Genomic DNA, 22,154 nt, shown 5'->3' with positions numbered 1-22,154 from the left:
ATTAAAACAGTTGATTTCATAATAATAAATGTCTATTTTTTAAACAGTATTGCTTTTGTTATTATTGGATTTGCTTATTACCATTTATATAAGCAAATAAAACATTACTTAGCTAGACATCTTCTAAAGTTTACAGGAAAATGGCTATAATAGTCTAGGGAACGTGTTCCAGTTATAATCTCCAGTTATAGTTTTAACATTAAATTAACTTTAAATACAATTTATATTTTAAATCCATAGGTGGATTTATCATTTAAGAAAGTAATTTGGGGGAACAATTTATTTTCAAGCCATAATAATCTGTGCTTTCTTTAGTGTTAAGTCTTTAAGTTTCTTTCCTTTTCTAAGTACGGATACTGTTCTTGATCTTTATCTTGGAAATTTCTTTTTTTTTTTTTTTAAGATTTTATTTGTTTATTTATTTGACAGACAAAGATCACAAGTAGGCAGAGCAACAGAGAGAGAGGAGGAAGCAGGCTCCCTGTTGAACAGAGAGCCTGATGCGGGGCTCGATTCCAGGACCCTGGAATCATGACCTGAGCCGAAGGCAGAGGCTTTAACCCACTGAGCCACCCAGGCGCCCCTGGAAATTTCATTTTTTACAGTATTTCGTAAAGTTTCTATACTTTACAGTTGTCAATAATGGCCAAAGTAGTTCTATTTTCTTCTTTTAAAAGAAATCTTAATAAACTGATACTCAGGATAGGGTAGTGGAAATTATATTTGCAATTTAATCTTATTCCTATTTAAGACGTAAACCCAGAATCTTGCTCACTGTGTAATTATCATCTGATGGAATCCTAGGCTACACTGTCAAAGTACAGATAAAGTTTTTAAAAATAAAGTGTTAAAAAAGTTCTAAACTTTTTACACATCTTCAACAAAGTATTTTAGATTATTTTATAAAATAAAATGCTTTCTTGTAAATTGTATTAATTTTTCCATTATGTATGGAATATGGAGATGGAAGCAACTATCTGTGTATTTCATAATTACACATTTTAAACAAGAGTTCACTTTTAAGAATTTTAAGCTATATATATACATACATATATACATATATAGATATTTTTGGTGCAAAAAAGCTTTTATTAAAGCAGAGGGACAAGACCAATGAGCAGAAAGAGCTAACCAAGTTTTACATATATTTTTAAGAGAACATTTTAAATAGCCTCTAATGCCTTAAATAGAGTCATCTGAGAATAGGTAAGTATTCTTCCCTTTTTTAAATCGGTAAGGTAGATGTGCCACCCTTTTAAAACCACTCTAATTTCCTTATGTAATGACATGATTACCTAAACTTAACTTTTCCCATATATACTAGGTTTTATAGGATCTTGAGCTCAGAAAATATATCTCCTGGCTCTCTGCAGTTCCTTTGACATACGCAAGATGTAATCCACAGCATCTTCCACTTAAATGACCCTTCGTTTGGGCAATCAAATTGAATGGTAATCATTTTAGACTTATTAGGGATACAGCATCTCTTATCCAAGCATACTCCACAGAAAGTGGGTTTATAACTCTGAGTGCTTGAGCATCCAGAAAAGACGAATTTTTCAGCTTTGAGCAGTTGGAAAGTAGGTTGGCACGTTTTTCCTTTGGGGATCTGAAAAGGTACATGACATTAAGAAGTCATTCTTTAATTTGGTTACAACAGTTTAGAAAAGTGGTACTCTATGTAGAAACACAAAGAAAGAAATTATTTCCAGGGCATTAATATTTCCCGTTTAGTGTCTCTTCTTTACCTTCAAAATACCCTCACCAGAAGTCTGTCCTCCCTGTTCTTGTTCCATCATAGTATAGGACCCACTCCCCAGTCTTTTGGCTATCCACTCTACTTAGTTCCAGTTTCCAGAATGAAAATTTCTCTGTCTTATTTAATGTCAAGGGCCATGTCTTATTAAATGTTTATTTACCTAAGACTTAGCAAATTCCCTAACACAGGTCAGACAATTTTGAGTGGATGAATAAATGAAGACATATCTAAATCCCTTTAAAATTAAGTTGTCAGCTTCTTAACATGATAGGGAATAACTTGGAGATGAAAAGACTTTTAGTGTTCCTAAAACTTACTCTTGAGATGGTTATCTTGCCTTGTTCTAGAAGCAGGACCAGCACTAGTTATACCAAACAAATCTAGAGTAAATATTTTGTCACAGTCCTTTGGCAAATCTACTATCTAAGCACAGAGTATTTTGGACATGGTGGTTTCCCCCTCCAACCTGGTGATACATAACCAAGATTAGAACTTCTGTGATGTCCATAATGTCTGTTTTTATAATTATGATGTAGCAACCAAAATCTTTTATCCATTGCCTTGACTCCACTGCATAAAATTAATATATTTTTTAAAAGACTCTGAAAAGGATCTATTTTTAAAAAACATAATACATGTTGGGTCTACCAGAAGAAATCAGGCTGATCAAGACCCACACTGTTAAGCTGTTAAAATATCGAGAATCAGTAGGGTAACATTACCTCTCCTCTAGTTAAGATTTTCTCCCATGAAGTGCAGATAGATTAATCTTTGTTTTCCTCTGAGTAGTTTAAGAGTTACAATGAGGTGATCTTATTTTAATAAGAATTACACAACATCTATCTCTCTAAAATGCAAGAGTACTTTTCGGTCTCTTAATAATTATAACGAAGTTAAATCTAATGTTACCTTTACTCTCTTTGATATATTACTGTCACAAGGTTGAATATAACACAGTCTTCTCTCTTTTCTCATTTCACAGTTGCTATTTTCATTGGTGACCCGATCGGATATTCCCATCCCACATGTTCTGGAGCAAGGGGTCCACTTTGTTGCTTGCACAAGACATTTTCTCTTCCAAACAAGTGGGAGATTCCTATAAGCTAAAATAAAGAGGGGAAAGTACATATGTATACATATTTGTACTCATGTCAACAGACCACTTTTAATCATTATTTTTCAGCTTATTGTTAATACATCAGAACCCTTTATGTAATGAAACTCAGCATAAAATAAGCTTATGGTCTAACTCATCATTCTCTTTTTCCCCGCTTTCCAAATGTCCTTTCAATCAAATGCGACAGTCCAATTTCTTAGGAAGAATAAAAATAGTTTATTTTTGAAAATCTAAGTAAGATGCATCCATTTGCTTCTGTTCAACTCATCTAAGTAGTAAACTACTGTGCTTTCTCTAGTTCTTGCCTCTTGCTGGACATTATTTTCAACAATGAAATAGACATTTAAGATTAAGACAGCCAAGATATTATTAATCAGAACAATGTCTTAATGTTAAATTTCCTATTATGTTAAAATCTAAAATACAAAAGTTATATTTGAGGATAAACTATTGAGCCAGTTATTTTTCCTCCACTTGTTTTAATCTAGTCTTTTAGAAAACTCTCCACATTACATTGAACTAATCAAAATCATATACTACTAAGGCATGGCAAATATGTTATCTATTTTATCCATTCAGCTTAACTGCTACATTCCCTATGGAATTAGGCCCATAGTATTCATTCCATTGGCTAGCCATTTCAAATCATTTCTAGAAAAAGACATGGCAAAGGAAAAGATGGACAGATCTATGGGTGGGTGGATAAGTTGGTGGATAGATGGAGCCCCCTCCACTGATTCTACTGACACTGGAGCAAAAGGGAGGGGAAGGGTATAAATAATAAGAATACAATGAGTACATAATAAGTCTTCTATTATGAACCCACTGGGAGCTTCATTTTCTTCTCATGAATGAATCAGGCCATTGCTTCATTTTTTTTTTTTTAAATATTTATTTATTTGACAGAGAGACACAGCGAGAGAGGGAACACAAGCAGGGGGAGTGAGAGAGGGAGAAGCAGGCCTCCCACCAAGCCGGGAGCCCGATGCGGGGCTCGATCCCAGAACCCCGGGATCATGACCCGAGCCGAAGGCAGACGCCTAACGACTGAGCCACCCAGGTGCCCCCATTGCTTCATTTTAAACTAACTACATACTGGTTTATTTTCTCAAAACATTTCCTTAAGGTTAATGTGCATCCTAAAATTGATGCTTGGAATAAGGTTTTGATTTGAATCTACAACTGAGCATGGCAAAATTCTGGCTACATTACTTTAAAATGCCAATTTAAAACTCTGAAAATTCACTCCCCACCTGCCCCCGGCAAACTGCCTTCCTGATAGGAAATGGTAGGCACTTTGAAGTTTCTGCTGTTTTTAAATGAAATGACCCTTTAGGGTGCATGGGTGGCTCAGTTGGTTAAATGTCTGCCTTCAGCTCAGGTCATGATCCCAGGGTCCTGGGATCGAGTCCCACATTGGGCTCCCTGCTCAGAGGGGAGCTTGCTTCTCCCTCTCTGCCTGCCACTCCCCCTGCTTGTGCTCTCTGTCAAATAAATAAATAAAATCTTTGAAAAAAATAAAATAAAATGATCTTTCACTGCTTTCAGCGTTACTACAGTAAGATCCCGTGATTGCACAAGGAACTGAGGGAGAGGAAGCAGAAACATGAAGATACCTGGAAGGTAGACAGCAGTTTAAAGACCTCTATGCAGGAAGCAGATTAAAAGCCCCGGCAGGCATCTGCAATAAATAAAGGCAGGTCAGATTACCGTATTACCAATAACCCCCCTAAAGTTAAGCCAAGAGCTGCAGTTCAGAAATTTAACATTCATTAAAAAGCAAGAAAACTAGAAGAGCTTTTAGAGAATTTATTTAGTACTCGGGGAGCAGTGAGGAAAGCATGGGGGCGTTCACTGCATGCTTCATATGGAGCAAACAAAAGCTAGATTCCAACCATGAGCTGTCTGCATTAGTAAGTATATAAATTACTACCACAAATACACCTTAGAGTGTGTGTTTGTCATTGTGCTCAATTTTAAAAACCAAACTTCTGTTCAGGCCCATAAATACAGTTTCAAAGTTAAGCAGAGGAGAGACTTCAGACTGAACGTACACTTCCCTTGAAAACTGTCTAGGCCTGTGATCTCAGCTCCCAAGAGCACAGTGGCAGATTTTGTTTTTTTGTAGCAAAGCACGAACCACCAAGTGTGATGGTCTAACATCCCCTCCAACCAGGTTCCAAATGAATCCTCTGGAACTGCTCTACTTCCACAAAGAAGACCGACTGAACTTGATCCAAAGAGCTTTACTTGTGGAAACTGCTGGGCTAAGGTATTTTCTCACCAGCGAGGTTCATGCATGGGTCCCAGGAACTCACACTGAGTCCCTCAGATCCAATGCAGAAAATCAACTGTTCCTGTACATTTTGAAGAAAGAACAGTTTGGCTTATAATTTTAGAGGTTTTAGAGCATTAGTAGTGTCTTGCTATTAGCTGAAAAACTAGGTATGGTAAATGCAAATTCACTACAACCTGTTAAATTATTTTCAAACCAGTTGGGATAATGGAAGTTTCTGAGAAAGTGCCTTTCATAGAGTTGGTTCTTAAATATCTAAAATATCCTTTCTCCGATGATAGTGGCTTTTATTAAATATCCACAAAATAGAAGTGAATTTAAGGAGTTTTTAGTGTAGTTGAATATCCCCTCTGTATCTCCATTGCACCTATCATTTCCCAAGCTCTAAATTTTGATAAAGAGGCATTCTTGATTTCTGGGAGAAAACACAGAGATGTGAATAATAACTAGGCATGAATATTGACCTTTTTGAGTCCTTCCTCATCTGTGCTTCATTGGTTGGTGTTTTTGAAACTCCTGTCCCCAAAATGCCCCGGCACTTAAGTAAGATATTAACTTAGAGCTGACCAAAATAGAGCCTTTGTGAACATATGGACACTCGCTGCAAATGGCCAGGTGCTCAAGAGGAGTGATACAGAGCCTCATTATAGGTTTCTGACTACTCACATGCCTAGGGAACCTACTTTAAAGCCCTGTATGTGTGTCGGTGACTGGAGAGCATCATTTCCAGAGCGAATGAAAAGATAATCTTATGTCAGCTGTTTTCTGTTTTTAGAAACAATAATTACAAATTCTAAACATATTCTTAAATATTTTTAATCAGTAGGCTTCCATTTCTGCTTTCATCATATAGCAAAGTTACCTTTGAAAATTTGGGGGATGAGTTAGTTCGTACTTCTTGCCCATAATATAACATATACAAGCAAAAATTTTTCTCAGGGTGCATGTGAACAATAGTTGGTCAGCTCTTCTGAGAAGAGGTTGAGTGGGAATGAGCAGAGACATAGAAGAGTATTTCTGACCCAGCAGAGCTTTTAAAAGCTGGAATGTTTTACTGGAAAAATCTAAAACATTATGAAGTTTCCTTTTGAGATTCTTAGAATATACCTCTCTGAGGCAGACTGAGTAAAGCCGCAGGCAAACTAAATCTCACACTGACCGCTATAAGGTCTGATCATCAGATGCTTACTGAGTACTTATGGTACATCAAAGGAACATGAAAGAAAACCACGAGAAGCCAATACATGAAAAATAAATATGCCTCTAAGCACCTGGCATTGCTTTGTAGCTTGCTGAAAGCTGCTTTTGGAAGGGTCCCAGGCCACAGTTGGACTGATCAGACTTCTTTCTACCTTTAGTGCCAGAGCAGCGACTGTCATCCAGCTTTGGTATGAACAAAGGTGTGCATCCAATGGCCCCACTCACACAGAGGCAGCTAAACAGGGGGCTGGGCTGAAAGACTTGGCCATTCTGATAATGTACCCTGTTGAACTCGCATCCCACAGCTATAAGGTCTGAAAGAGAGAAAAGCAAAATCACCAAAGAAGCCATAACTGATAAACCAGACCTCCCATGAGAAACCTCAGAGGTAACAGCCATCTCCTTCATGAGGTCACGTTCTCAATTTCTTAGGCCCCATCTGGACCTCCTTTCCAAAACATCTGTAAAAGGTGAAAATTAGACATTTTCATTTTATTGTAGACTATCAGCCCCAATTGGTCACTTTCAGAATTATGACCAAGCACAGGCCCTGTTCTTTCACTGTGAGGATGGCAGTGAGAGGATTCTGAGAGATGGATTGGTGGAAGGTAAAAGAGGTTTTGCTAGATGTCCAACAATAGGCAGGGATATATTCGTAAGAAATGAGGCTACATGAATGGCTGAAAAGAATTTGTTTATGTACATACATAATTTAAGTACAAACATAATTTGTTTAAGTACAGTGTCGCACAGTAACTAATTCTTTTTTCATTAAGAGAATTGGAGGAAACTTTCACTGCTCTGAGAGGCGTTCTTGACCTGGATCAACAGTTCTCAAAAGTATGACCCCTCGGACCTCTTGGCAATACTGAAGCCCTTTCATGAGAATCTGTGAGGCCAAAACTCTTTTCCAGAATACCAAGAGGTGCCTGGCTGTTTTCACTGTGTGGATATTTGCACTAAGGTACAAAAGCTGGAACCTTAGCATGAAGCTGATTATACAGGGTAGTCACTGTAGTTACCTTGTCAATGCACGTATCCATAAATGTACTTTTGGAAGAAAAAAAAAAGCTAGTTTTACTTAATAATGTCCTGACAGCACAATAAAAATTACTAACTTTATTAAATTTTAACCATCAAATATATGTCTTTTAAATATCCTGTGTGACAAAATAGAAAGTATCCACAGAGCATTTCTGTAGATATTCTTCTTGAGGAGAAGCAACTAATCTATTGTCTGAGTTTGGGGCTGAAACAACCACTTTTTCATTAGGAATTTCACCTAAAGAAATGACTGACAGAGAAACCAGGATTACTCAGGTATTTGGCAGACATTTCCTTGAAAATCAACAGTGAGCCTGTCACTTCAAGGAAAACAACTTTCTGGCCAATGACAGAATTCAGGCTTTCAAGCAAAAATTAGAATTTTGGAAAACATGTATCCACCACTGAGATCTTTATATCTATCCAGTATGCAGACTTTTCTGATGAGATTAGTATTCATTAATGTGATATTTTTAAATATTGTATAATTAAGTATATCAATATTTGGAATATCTATATAACCACTGTTCCAAACTAGCATTTTCCAAATAAACGATGCATGATATTACAAAATTATATATAAGTAAAACACCCATTCCAAGTAGATCTTGGATAGACCAATACATTTTATTGTCACAGAGTTCGACAAATTCATTGATATGGTTTCAGATTCCATGATGCAGCTAATTTCCAAGAAACTACCACTCCTCAAGTTTATCAAAGAGAATATTCAAAAGAATATCAAAGAAAATATTCACAATTATCTGAAAATTCTGTTAAAATACCCCTGCCTTTTCCAATGACCTATCTGTGTCAGGCTGGATTCCCTTCATAGATGTCAACCAAAATAACACACAGGAATAGATTGAAAGCAGCAGCGGATGGGGAAATCGAGCTATCTTCCATTAAGCTAGACATTTACAAAACTGTAAACCCGTTCCATTCTTCTAATTTTTTGTTTTAGAAAATAAAATATTTTTAACAAATACATTATTCCCATCAGGTTGCAATGGGTTTCTTATTTTTAAATGAATTAGTATTTTTAAATCCCTAATCCATTTAAATACCAATACAGAAAACTCACATTAACAAAAGCTCTTGGGGTCTTTATTAATTTCTAAGACTAAAGGGGTCCTCAGACCAAAGTTTAAAAATCGTTCTATATCATGGATCAGCAAATGTTCTATAAAGAGCCAAACAGTAAATATCTTAGCATTTATAGACCACTGGGGTTTTGTCACAGCTACTGGGCTCTGTACCATTAAGCTGCCATAGCCCATGTAATTGGATGGTGTGGCTCTCCTCCAATAAAATGTTACTTCCAAAAACATGCTCTGGACCTGATTTGGCCCCTGGGCCATGGTTTGTGACCCCAGTTAGAGGTCATCCCCATCCCCATCCTCATGGCTATGCTCTGTTAAAATACCACATTGTATGTGACATCATGTATGGAAAGATCTGACACAATAAACTTTGACTCTGTGAGGGCAGGACATTTATATATATATATATTTTTTTCTTTCTTTCTTGTGTCCCCAGCTGCTGGTGCCAATGCCTAGCATGGTAGTGGCTGCTCACTACGTGCTTGTTAGGTTAATGAAATAACTTGCCCAGCACCGTTTGGGAGAAAGGGGTATCATGATGCCAGAGTCTGATAGGACATGTTTTCCCTGTTAAATTTCCATAAATAATAGCTAACATTTTTAGGAGTCTACTACCGACCAGATATTCTGCTAGGTGTTTGGGGTTTTGTATCTATTTCATTTGCTCCTCCTGGAATTTCTGTTCGGTAGGAAATATATATGACGTAGCTGAGGCACAGAGAGGTTAAGCAACTTGACCTCAAGATCACTCAGCATATGAAGCCCAGAACTGGAACCCAGCGCCTACTTTCTTAATCAATATAGTTTAGTCAGCACTAAACAGGGGTGTCAGGCTATCAAACCTGAACAGCTCTACACATTCAGTCCATGCTCACACCCAGACTTCCCGAGTAATCTGCCTGCCCACACAGTGGGCAATCTTTCCTATGGACTGACTCAAATGTCCAGCTGACACGGGTGTTTCTCTTCCCTTGGAAATCTTAATTTTTAATCCCAGGTAAATCAGGATCCTGAATTATCCTCGAGGTGTCAATTTAGAGGGTCTCAATCAGTCTCCAGAGCTAATACCCCTCAAGCTGAGGGTCAGGCTGTGATTTGGGGTACCCGTACCTTCCTTTTTACACATCTGCTTCATCTGAAAAGAACAGTGACTTGCTGGTTATCTGGAGGTGAATTCAGTACGTCTGCACACTAGATGCACATCCTTACACTTGAAGCGAGATTCCTTTTTAGTTCCAGAGAACGCTAAATTGACAGCATTAGACCGCAGGGACAAAAGCAGTCACTGTGTGGCGCCTGAAGAAGTCTGCTCCTCCTTACATCATCTTAGCTCTTTTTCTCACTGAAAGCAATCACCTGAAAATAACTAGAGATCACTACGGTGCAACAAAAAACAGCAGGGGGTTCTGACCACGTGTAAATATCGCCGGTGTCACGTGTTGTCCACGACGTCAAAACCGGCCCCACCCGTGGCCGAACTCCGCGGATTATCCCACAAGAACCATTAATTGGGGGAGACCTGGCGCCCAGACAGACGCGAGCGTCGCCCGAGGTCCCACCGGGAGACACTTACGTGCGCACACGCCGGTCTCGAAGCGAGGCCTGTCGGCTGAGTAGTCACAGTAGAGCCCTTTGTGGGGGTCACAGAGGTCGGCTTCATTGCAGATGTCCCCCGGTTGCTTGGCACAGATCTTACAGCACCCGCAGCCGTCCCTCAGCAGGCTCACTCCCGGAGGGCAGCTGGGCTGCGCACCGCGGCATTTACAGGGCCAGTGACAGAACTGTCGGCGCGGCTGCACTTCCGGTTCTCCTAGTTCTCCTCTGGGCCTGGCTTCCGGCGCCGCGGCCGATGGCGCGCCCCCCTGCGCCTGGCCGCAGAACTGCAGGGGGTAACACAGGAGCCGTTAGATTCCTCACACTGCGTTCAGAGAGTTCTGGAAATAGAAGCCTTCCTCTAAACGGGTAGGATAGGGGGTGGTGAGCTGTGAGAATATCTATCTGACCCGACCCTGGTTCCTTGAACCTTTCTCCGCTGAGCTCCCAGCGCATCACTTCCTCCTCCCTCCTCACCGATGGCTCCTTCTCCGGGTCTTTGCTGGGTTCTTCGCACCTTCTTCATCCCTAATTGGAGCCCTCTGTGGTGGAGGCCTCTCGAGGCTCTCCCCTCGTTCTATCTCCCCCCACACCTCCCTTCCAGAATCAGCCACAACCTGCCAGACCTCCCCGTGGAGATGGGATGGGCTTAGCAAGCTCGACGGGACCAAAGCAAACTCCCGAGTTTCCATGCCGATCTTCTGCACACCCTCGCTTGAGCTCACGCCAATTTCATTTTTTCAGAATACCTTGGGGTCGGGTCCCTCTTGACTTCCCCTCTCACATCCCAGGTCCCATCCCTTCAGTAAATCCTGTTGGTGACATCTTCAATCACTGGTGACATCTAATCATTTCTGAATACCCCCACTGCTATCCTAGTGATCCAAGCCACAGTTATTTCTCACTTCAGATAATTATAATCGTCTCCTAAATGTTCTCCTCGCTTTCCCCCTTTGTCCTCAATATCCTCCACTTGGTAGAATGGTTCAAATAAAATAAACTACAGCGCCTATAGCTAACAGTACCGTGTTATATACTTAAATTTTGCTAAGAGAATAGATCTTATGTTAAATGTTCTTAGCACACACAAACAACAATAAAGGGGACAGGAGGAAACTTGGGGGGGGGGGGCGATAGATATGGATATGGCTTTGAGAGTGGCGATAGTTTTATGAGTATGTACTTATCCCAGAGCTTATCAAATGGTATACAATAAATATGTATATCCTTTTACAACCATACTTTAATTCATGTCACTCCTTGCTCAGAAGAGGTGGCTTCCTCATGGCTTCCCATTTCAACGTAAAAGCCAAACTACCAGGCGCAGTCAGTTAAGCGTCGGCCTTCAGCTCGGGTTATGATCCCAGGGTCCTGGGATCGAGTCCTGCATTGTGTTGCCTCTCCCTCTGCCCCACTCCCTGCTCGTGCTTGCGCTCTTTCTCTGTCTCTCTCAAATACTTAAAATCTTAAAAAAAAAAAAAAAAAAAAAAGCCAAACTACCCTCTAAGGCTCTGCAACATTGGGTCCCCATCTCCTACCTTCCTTTGCCCGCTGTCACTCACCCATTGGCTTGGTCCATTCCACTCCACACCCACCTCATTCTTTGAACACTCCAAGCCTGCTCCCCCCCCAGGTACCTTCATCTCTCACTCTTCCACCTGCTTGGGTCTGTGCTTACATTTATCAGTAACCATCCTTTATAAAACACCACCCTGCACGGCCTTTTCCCCATAGACCTTCTTACCACCTATCTTATTCCTGCATGTTCTGTACGTTTATTTTCTGAAGCATGCATCAAGAATGTGAGCTTTTTGAGGGGTAAGCACTTTGCTGCTATCTGTGTTATTGTCTGTAATAAAATATATTGAATGAAAGAACATGGGACCTCCTGTATACCAGGTGCCTTATATGATTACATCACTGACCCCTCGTAAGAACAGTGGGGAGCAGTTATTGTCCACCTAGGATGGGCATAGTAATTCTCCCTTCAAAGATATCTGTGTTCCATTCCCTGGAATCTATTAACATGTTACCTTACATAGCAAAGGGGATTTCGCAGAAGTAGTTAAGAATCTTCAGATGAGATTATCCTAGATTAACCAGGTAGGCCCAATGTAACCACAAGCATCCTTAAAATGGAAACAGGCAGGGGGCGCCTGGGCGGCTCAGTCATTTGAGCATCTGACTTTTTTTTTTTAATTCAAGAAATTAACATATAGTGTATTATTAGTTTCAGAGGTAGAGTTCACTAATTCATCAGTTATATATAACACCCAGTTCATTATATCATGTGCCCTCCTTAATGCCCATCACCCAGTTACCCCCTCCTCTCCCACAATCCTCAGTTTGTTTCTGTGATTTAGAGTCTCTTATGGTTTTTCTCCCTCTCTGATTTCGTCATGTTTTATTTTTTCCCTCCCTTCCCCCATCCTCCTTTGTTTTGTTTCTTAAATCCCACATGTGAGTGAAGTCATTTAATTGTCATTCTCTGATTGACTTATTTCACTTAGCATAATACCCTCTAGTTCCATCCAGGTCATTGCAAATGGCAAGATTTCTTTTTTTTTTTTTGATGGCTGAGTAATATTCCATTGTATATATGGACCACATCTTCTTTATCCACTCATCTATCGAGAGACATCTGGGCTCTTTCCATAGTTTGGCTATTGTGGACATTGCTGCTATAAACATTGGGGTGCACATGCCCCTTCAGATCACTATATTTGTGTCTTTGGGATAAATACCTAGTAGTGCAATTGCTGGGTCATAGGGTAGCTCTTTTTTAACTTCTTGAGGAACCTCCATACTGTTTTCTTTTTTTTAAATTTTTTTAAAAATATGGAACGCTTCACGAATTTGCGTGTCATCCGTGCGCAGGGGCCATGCTAATCTTCTCTGTATCATTCCAATTTTAGTATATGTGCTGCCGAAGCGAGCACTCCATACTGTTTTCCAAAGCAGCTGCACCAGCTTGCATTCCCACCAACAGTGTAAGAGGTTTCCCCTTTCTCCACATCCTTGCCAATATCTGTCATTTCCTGACTTATTAATTTTAGCCATTCTGACCGGCATGATGTGGTATCTCACTGTGGTTTTGATTTGTATTTCCCTGATATTGATATTGAGTGATATTGAGCATTTTTTCAAGCATCCAACTCTTGATTTCTGCTCAGGTCATGATCCTCCCTCCACTCCATCCTACTCTTGTGTGCTCTCTCTCTCTCTCTCTCTCTCTCTCTCATTCTCTCAAAAAAGAAAAAAAAAAAAAGAGAGAGGCAGGAATGCCAGAGAAGATAGGATGATAGAAGCAGAGACAGGAGTGACATCACAGCTGAAAAGTAGTCATGAGCCAGGAGTGAAGGCACCTTTAAAAGCTGCAAAAGGCAAAGAACAGATTCTCCCCTAGACCCTCCAGAAGGAACACAGACCTTCCCAATACTTGATTTAGCCCCCTAAGACCCATTTTCAGACTACAGATGTCCATAACTATAAGATAATAAATATGTGTTGTTTTCTGCCCCTGAGTTTGTGGTGGTTGGTTATAGTAGCCATTCTATAAATGAGGCACTGAAACTCAGATTATGTAACCTGTCCTAGATCATACACATCAAGTGGTAGGAAAAGGATTTAAACAAGGCAGGCAGATTTCAGAGCCTGAGCTCTCAACCCTTACCTTCCTTCCTTCCCTAGTCCAGGTCCTGCCACAAACCAGCTTTGATCCTGAACAAGCCACCTAATCTCTGCATCTGTCTCCCCTCTCCAGCCTAGACCTCTCTCCCTAAGCTTGCAACTCGTGAATTTCCACTGAGTATATCCACTTCGATGCCAGTGAGCATCTCATTTTCTCCTTCCCCCCAACAGAACGCTCCTCAACTAGTAGTCCCCATTTTAGTGAATGGTGATGCCAGCCACTGGGTTCCCCAAGCCAGGAAGCTGAAAACCAACCTCACCTGCTCCTCTCCTTCATCCCTGACACCTGTAAGTCATCGACTTACAGCAAAGTCCAAACTTCTAAGCATAGCATTGAGGGCCCTCCTCATCTCTTGCCTGCCTCAGGTTCTAGCAAGTTCAAGGGTCTGCAGTTACCTGCATATCCGATGCTGTTCCTTTCGCCTTGAACATACTTCTCCTACTCCCACTCCTTCACCTGGTTCTGTTTAGGCATCATCTTTTCCAGAAAACTTTTTACAACCTCTCCTGCCTCCCTTTTACATGCCCTCATACTGAAATTATCTGTGTAAGAGCTTGTCTTCTCTATGGGCTGACAGTTACCCAGCCAGAACTTGGGGCTCTTTTGTGGGTATACTATTGGCACTTAGCACAGTGCCTGGCAAATAAGTTATATAATTAACTTTCAATTTTTATTTGATAGACTGGAAGCCGTTGCACTGATCCAGAGGTCTAAACCTCCTTCCAACTCAAAAATCCTACCTTTAAAAACATCAGTTTGCAATCCCACCATCCGCCTTCAGCCCTTTGCATTATCACTGGTAAAAACCCCGCAGAGAAACACTTTCAGCTACAATTCAAGTGGAAGATACAATGTGAGGTTGGAGTTTGAGGAAACAGTGCTGAGAGTCTGGAGAAGGAAGAGGGGGATGGAAATACAAGAGTGGAGAAGGGAGTAGAAATAGTGTCTTCTTCTCAGTTTTTCCAGATTCAGCCATGGTTAGCAGGGCCTCCCTGCAAAGTTGAGTGGCCACTCAGCTAGGCTTGTGTTCATGGAGTCTCTAGGCTGCCCCTTGTCCCCTCTCTGAGGCATTTGACTCTTAATCTCTTCTGCTCCCCTGGCTTTCATGAAAGCCAGGGCATCCCAATTCTGCCCTTATTCTCAACATACGCTCTCAATCTCTTTTGCAGATTCCTCTTTCCCCAAATATTTCTTACATTTAGACTAATTGGTGTTTTGTGACCTCAATGTATTGCTTCTCTCACTCTGCCCACTGTCTCTTAGCAATCTTGTCCACCTCCCTTGCCTTCAATTTCCATCTTGTGCAAGCTTCAAAACTAAATTTCCATCCAGGATTTTTCCACTGAGCTCTAGGGCCATATGGCTGGCTACCAACCGACGATGTCACTAGAATGTCCCATGGGAAAAACTCATTTCCCCCAAACTCATCATCTCTCACAAACCTCTGCCTTTTAGACAGCTTCTCCAAAGTTTGGCGTTAGGAAGCCAGGAGTCATCCAGGTCATTTTCCTCTTCCTCACTTACCATAGACATTCAGTGACTGATGCTTGGTGTCCTCATATCCTGAGAACTAGTCACTCTTTCGCCATTGAGACTGCTACTGAGGATGACAGCAGTACACTCTTAACTGGTTTTGCTTCCTCAAGAATGACTTCCCTACTGGGTACACTATGTGGTCCGAAATTATAAGCATGCTGTCTAAAGCCTGTGCTGGTTTATGCCTTCCTCCCCAGCCTTCACTCTCAATTCACTCTCCTTTGCATCTTGCTACTTGCTAGACCCACCAGGTCCATTTCCTCCCCCCCATGCTTTTCCTCATATTGCTTCCTCTTAAGGAGAAGGCTACTCTCAAAACTGCCCACCTGGGGACACATGTTTTTCTTTCCAGTCTTGAAGTATTTCTATAGAATCTCTGAGGCCACAAGGTAACATTGCAGAAAACCAAAGGTAAAGAGAAAGTTTTGAAAACAGAGTGAGAAAAGACGCCGAGATCATAACCTAAGCCGAAACCAAGAGTTGGAATCTTAACCAACTGCACCACCCAGGCGCCCCTCAAATTTGCCATGATCTTAAAGCTACTTAAAAAAAAAAAAATTAAGTCTTTTTTTAAAAAGGAGGAGGAAGAGAACAAGACCCAGTGCTAAAAGGGGGATGGGGGTGGGGGGTTGTCAACCTGGAATTCTATCTCCAGTGAAACTATCTTTCAAAAGTGAAAGTGAAATTAAAGGCATTTCCAGTCAAACAAAAACTGAGAAAATTGTTGCTAGCATACCTGCTTCACAAGAGAGGTGAAAGGAAGATCTGTCTCAAGGAAAACTGTAATAGATAATAATTCAGAAATACAAAAATGAAGAGTCCCAGAAATGGCTAATAGTGGGAAAATTAAAAGTTACATATTTTTTCAGACATTTTGACTGTTTTCAAAATCAAAATCTCAAAACAACAAGAGTCGGTAAACTCCTTTGGTGGAATGGGAAAGAAATGAAACAGAATTCTTTTGGTACACCCAAAAGGGCTCTTTTGGCATAACAGAAAGGGTTTTGACACCAAAGCTGAGCTTTGGTATAGTTCTCTCTATATATAGAGTGATCTTAGATGACTTTTTATCATATATTTGATCTTTGAGCCTCAATCCTCCTCTGTAAAATGGGATTAATAACATCCACCTTATACGGTTATTTTGAGGATTAAGATAACAACTAAAGTACCTAACACAGTGTTTGGCACGTGGCAGATGTTCAACAAATGGTAGGTATTCTTCCTTAAAAATTCATAATGGCAAAAGTAAGCAAAATAACACTTTCTCATTTCTGCATTTTAACACCTTTTTATGTTTGTTTGTTTGTTTTTTTTTTTAAATTTGGACACATCTCTCTATAATGGAATATTTACTATTTAGGAATACCTTATAGGCTCTCCATTCACAACAATGATAGGATTTTTCTCAAGAAGGGTGGAGTGGGAGATAGGCTGCCCCACTGGGGAAATGCATGCTCCACCTAACACTGGAAATAAACTGTACCACCCGCATTCTTGTTAGGATTCTTTTATAATCTTAGATCTCTCCGTATAAAATATAACAAATTTCAACCTCTTATTTCCCAAAATACAATTTACTGCCCTAATCAACTATTAACTCAAAGACATGTCCCATGGTTTCCAAATCACCAGAAGGTTTCAAAAGCTCTATCCTCTATGCAAGCAATAACCTCTGCTGTGTACATAAATCCATAAATAAGTCACCCTGTTTTCATCTTCTTGGTAAAAAATACTAAGGCAATGAATTGCTCCTATTAAATTAACCTTCCTTTGGTCTGTGGCTTAAACTATTTCAAAGTCTTCATGGACTGGTTCCCTTTCATGAAAAGTGAGAAACACATGAGTTGGGAAAAGACGTAACAAAATGTTTGAAAAATATAAACGTGTTTCCAGAGTTCTCCTCTCCAACAAGGACAGGCTTAATTGAAGAAAGTTGTCAGGATCATTTTTTCCAGTGGCTCTCTGCACGTTCTGCACACAGCCCTGGAAAGCTGAGCCCCAGCCTGGGACCCAAACGAAGAGGCACCATTTACCCCACTGCCCCCAGGCGGGGCTGCCTTCTCCTAGATCCGTGGTGTGTGTCCTACTCCACTTAAAATACACATTTATTCAAGTTTGGGAGCTGTTCAAATGTATCGAAAGTGGGATTTAGTGCCATTACCTGAGAGGGAGAAATGTTTTCCACTTCTTTCCTGAAGCTAATAAACTAAAACCCAACTTTCCTTGGAGAGGAAAATGGCTCCCTGTTTGGCATGAAGTCTTTCCACAAGGAATTTATCCTGCACCACCTCCCCCTCCCTCGATTCCTCCATCTTCTTCTCTTTTCATTTCTGACCTGAAGAAATAGGAACCGCTGCAGCCTCCCAAGGGGAAGCAGAAGGAGAGGGAGCTTACCTGCACCAGAGCAGCGCCCAGCAGCGTGGAAAGGAGGAGCCCCGGCATGTTCCCCAGGAGCCGACAGCACCGGGACATAGGAGGCAGCTCAGGCCCCGCACAAAGGGCCCCTGTGTCTCCTCAGCAGGACACACACACGCCTCCACCTCTCAGGCCACTGACTTTGGGCTCACACTCTCAGCCTCTGCTTTGGCTCTCAGGGATCTGCTTTAATACCCTGTTTTCTTTCCTGCGACTCGCCTCATATTTACCTTCACAGGGGCGTGGACTGTGTCATGAGGGGGTGAGCACTCTCCTCCAGGACTAAGGAGGATAGGTCAGGTGGTGACTTTTCTTTGAGCAACTGTTCTGCCAGTTCCCAGAGATCGGAGTCTGCCCTTCGGTAAAAAATGGTGCCGCTGGCCCCATTAGCCTTCTTCACCTGACTCAGCCTCCCCACTCACTCAAGGCTTGCCCTGCCCCAGGCCCTCCCAGCCCCACAGCACAGAATGCCATCCTGCTCTCTGTCCCCAGCCCCAAAGTCTGGGGTTCTCCCTCCACAGCAATAATGGGGCTCCAAAGGCCTTCCCTGACTCCCCCCATCTCCGGATTCTCCCTCAGATGCCCCCACAGTGCCCTGCACTTAGCTCCCTCAAGTCACATCTCTCACACCAGCTGGCTCATGACTGGAAGAAATGGAGGCGGAATGGGGTGGATTCCTAGAGTATCTGGCCTGAGAGAAGTTCTTTCTGTGGCCACAGTCCCACCACAGCAGAAGTAAAGTTCACCCCAGTCTCTCTGAGCTAAGACAAAACAAGTGCTAGTGGCGGTCATTAACAAATTAAGATTGGGGGGAAGAAAACCATTTATTACAGGTCTGTACCCCTCCTCCTAAATCTCACCTCTCTGGCGTGTGTGGCCATAAGCCCATCTCCTCCGGGGTTCACGTGTCTATGTGTGTGACCTTCCTTCTTCCCACTTTCTCAGCCTTGGTCTTTGCTTATGCATCTTGACATGCATCTGCACTGGGGCTTTGTCTCATTGTGGATCCTGTGTCTGGTCTACCTTCCTGCCCCCATCTTAGAGCCTATTTCTATTCTCTTTGCCCCTTTACACATCCCATCTCTTCCTGTTACCTCACCTCTCCTGGGTTTCGTTGGAGCAGTCCCAGCTGTATGAAGACACGGTAAGTAAAGCCTAGTGCCAAGGGTCTGGGGAAAATCTAGGCTCTCTGCCAACATTGGGGAATCTGAGCTCCTCAGAGAACCAGGGATTCCATAAGGTGCAAACAAACTCTATGCCGATTACTAAGTAGTCAATTAAACCATAATTATAATCACACCAAAACACCAAGGAATACCCAGTGCGGTTGTGAGGCCAATTTTTACCCCTTCCTCCCTAAGAAATAGGACAAAACCTCAGAACCACCCAGTAAAGGAAAACGTATTTGTCCTGATCCACTCTGATCTATTTCTTTAACCTCTCCGGTGTAAGTAACACTGTTTGATCTTTGGGTTCCCAACCTCAGGGACTCATGTTGTGCACTGGCCATCAGGATAGATTGTTTCTCATCTCCTGGCTTGTCCATCCGAAGCAGAGGAACCCCAGCCGAGGACCAGAGTACTGGTCAACTCCATCCCTCCTGCGCCCCCTCGTTCTGAAAGTGATGCTGCCTACATCTGTGGAGGCTTTGAACTTAGGAGATTCAGGCTTCTCCCATTCACTCTGTGAAATGCTGGTGGCAGCCGCCATTTTTCTGGAAGTTCTTCGCTCTGTCTGTAATGTCTCTGCACCGGGGAGGGGAAGGTGTCATACTCAGCATCCTTGCCTCTTGGGAGGAAAGGAACATCTTGGTTGAGCACTAACTCGTGAGCCCCCTCCTCCACCGAAGTAGACAGAATTGACTGGCTCTAGGTTACTCACTGTCACACATGTTTACACGTCTCCAGTGCCGGGTGCACCCCTAGTTAACTATTTCATGCCCACTATGGATGGACTACATGAATACGATATTTTAAGAGGCTGGGGCTGCCATCTTTGACTTCTGACAATGAGAGGTATCACGGGGTACATCCTGTCCCAAGCACTTTCCTTTAGTATCTCATTTAACAAAATGCTCCTCTAGCTAGAAGCCCATTGCACCATTGCTCAGCTCATGATGTGCATTCAAATACACATGGCATTGAATGTAGTTAATATATGCATCATGTTTTATGATTTACAAGGAAGGTTCACATTATTATCTTTATTAATTTCACAGCTCAATGAGGTAGGCAAAAGCAGTATTAATATCCTCATTTAACACATTAAAAACTTGAACTTAAGTGATTGTACTTGGTCAATAAAACACACTTAATCCCTGCCCTCTAGAGCTTCATAGAATCTACTGGGAGAGAAGTCACTAACCAAACAACACAAAGTATCCATCACTAAAAACTGAATAAAGGCTAATAATGAAGAGCAAGAAAGTCTAAGACAGAATGACAGGGAGAAGCTAATGGAGCTCAGGGGCAGACAGGACACCTCTGAGGAAATGGCACTTAACCAGTTGAGAGCAGAATCCAGCTGGAGAGTGGGGGGAAGACTGCTGCCCCCATGCTCTTTCCACTGGCAAAAATGCACACCTTTGATGGTGACGAGCTCCATCTGCCAGGGGCACAGCCCACTGCCCTTCCCATAAGGTGGCTGTATTTCCTGCCATTGGGCACATCTTCACAGCTAGAATATTCCCTTTTCCCAGGAGGATCAGCCACCTAGACAGGCAAAGGTCCAAACCCACACCTTCTTTTCTCCTCTTTACTGGCTGTGGGAGGGAGACCTTGCTGGTGGAGAACACACTGAAAGTGTGCTTTGAGGGAGGGCCTGCACTTGCATCAGTGGAGCTAGAGATGTACTACCATTAACCATGCATGCCCAGGGGGCTTTCCAGTGTGCCCAGTGCTGTGTAAATATTGACCGGGCGGATCCCCAAGGCCCCCCTGCAGACTGGGTGCTTCTTCACTTATGAGGAAACCACAAGACAGGGCCACAGAGGGAGCACAAAGCAGAGCAGAGATTCCAGACATTTGTTCCCTCCGCTCGGCGACCTCTCTGCCTGGCCTGTATGTTGTGATAATCTGGAGCAGGATGGTTTATTGAGATAGTACTTTGCATTGACTTCTCAACATTTTTCTTCTTCCTGCTCCTCCTCTAACCTCAAGAAGTTAGTAAGGACTTTTATATTTCTCTCTGATCCATCTTCCAAGCAGAAAATAGAAGCCACTGGAACGCTTTATTTCTTCTTCTTTTTTTATTTTTCTTAAGATTTTATTTAACAGAGTGAGAGAGCACAAGCCAGGGGAGTGGCAGAGGGAGGGGGAGAAGCAGACTCCCTAGCACGACTGGAGGCACAGGGAGAGGGCGGGCACTCAATGCAGGGGCTGGATGCGGCTTGATCCTAGGACCCTGGGATCATGACCTTAGCTGAAGGCAGGTGCTTAACTGACTGAGTCACCCAGACACACCTTTCTCTTGTCTTTTGGGGAGGCTCGATCTCACTGAAGAAAGGAGGCTGAGAGAGGAGAGAGGGGAGAGAACATGAGGCCGCTGAGAAGAAAAGGAAGCAAGTGAAGGCCATGGGTTGATTGAGGACTGGATCCTCGGACCATCCAATGACAGCCCAGAGGGACTTGGTGTTCCACGGTGCTTTCTGGAGACTGACCCTACCTATGTCAGGGCTCCGCATGGGCAAGCTCCCAGCAGACTTCTGGGCACGTGCAAAGCCTCTATTACCCTCACAGGCAAGGAGCGTCAGAGTGTGGGCGGAAAACTCAGAAAGTGAAGACCAAAAGCCTGGCCTCTTTTCTGAGCCCCAGCTCAGCCTTCTGGTGGTGGTGGTGGTGGTGGTGTCCGGGCTGGTGTCAGAGGCAGGGAGGAACGCACTGGTGAGAACTTAGAACAAATTTCTCTCCAGATGGGGATCGGAGAGGGGTTCATAGCCAGGTTTAATTGTAATTTTAATTAAAGTTTAAACAGCTAATTAAATTCAATAAATTTTTAATTTGAATTTGAAGAAAATGAAAAAACCACCAGTTCCTATACTCCACTGCTTGATTTGCAGAGTCACTCATACTTGCTACAAATACTGGAAGTCTCACAGAACTGCTTTTCTCCTTAGGTGTGTTCTCTTTCCTGAAGATTCACAGGCCCCAGAACTGAAACCAAAGCCAGGACCTCTGTAGGACCTCCCGTGGCTCTCTGCTCTCTCCCGACAGGGCCAGCAGCTAGATCTCTAGTAATTCAGAGAGTTTTCCAGCCAGGTTGACAATGCAGGCATAACCGCCAAGGACACACATGTGACAGGTGTTCGATAAAAACTTGTTGGTTATATAAAGGACTTCTTTTAAAAAAAATCACACTCTACCATAGCTAAGCACGACTATCCTTTTTTTTTTTTTTTA

General features: G+C 42.3%; 1 protein-coding gene and 1 non-coding gene across 2 annotated transcripts; both read right to left on the bottom strand.

Moving 5' to 3' along the window:
• Nucleotides 1-480: 480 nt before the first annotated feature.
• Nucleotides 481-17,853, bottom strand: CCN6 (cellular communication network factor 6). Its single transcript, XM_047734182.1, has 5 exons — nt 17,737-17,853; nt 10,093-10,399; nt 6,444-6,686; nt 2,669-2,862; nt 481-1,609 (listed from the first exon to the last, which is right to left on the bottom strand). The coding sequence occupies exons 1-5, from the start codon at nt 17,812-17,814 to the stop codon at nt 1,328-1,330; spliced, it is 1,104 nt and encodes a 367-aa protein (XP_047590138.1). The 5' UTR covers nt 17,815-17,853; the 3' UTR covers nt 481-1,327.
• On the bottom strand, nt 12,945-13,051 carry LOC125103362 (U6 spliceosomal RNA). The gene has a single exon (XR_007128368.1). It is a non-coding gene; the product is annotated as a U6 spliceosomal RNA (small nuclear RNA).
• Nucleotides 17,854-22,154: the final 4,301 nt, after the last annotated feature.

The sequence above is a fragment of the Lutra lutra genome, chromosome 6, assembly GCF_902655055.1.
Source record: "Lutra lutra chromosome 6, mLutLut1.2, whole genome shotgun sequence".
NCBI lineage: Eukaryota > Metazoa > Chordata > Mammalia > Carnivora > Mustelidae > Lutra > Lutra lutra.
This window is presented reverse-complemented; position numbering and strand designations above follow the sequence as displayed.

Bases quoted from the DNA above. Each gene is read 5' to 3' on its own strand.
- CCN6 (XM_047734182.1), bottom strand. From the start codon at position 17,814: ATGTCCCGGTGCTGTCGGCTCCTGGGGAACATGCCGGGGCTCCTCCTT. The intron at 10,400-17,736 runs GTAAGCTCCCTC...TACCCCCTGCAG, and splicing joins TGGGCGCTGCTCTGGTGCAG to TTCTGCGGCCAGGCGCAGGG. The intron at 1,610-2,668 runs GTAACATTAGAT...GTACCTTTTCAG, and splicing joins ATATATCAAAGAGAGTAAAG to ATCCCCAAAGGAAAAACGTG.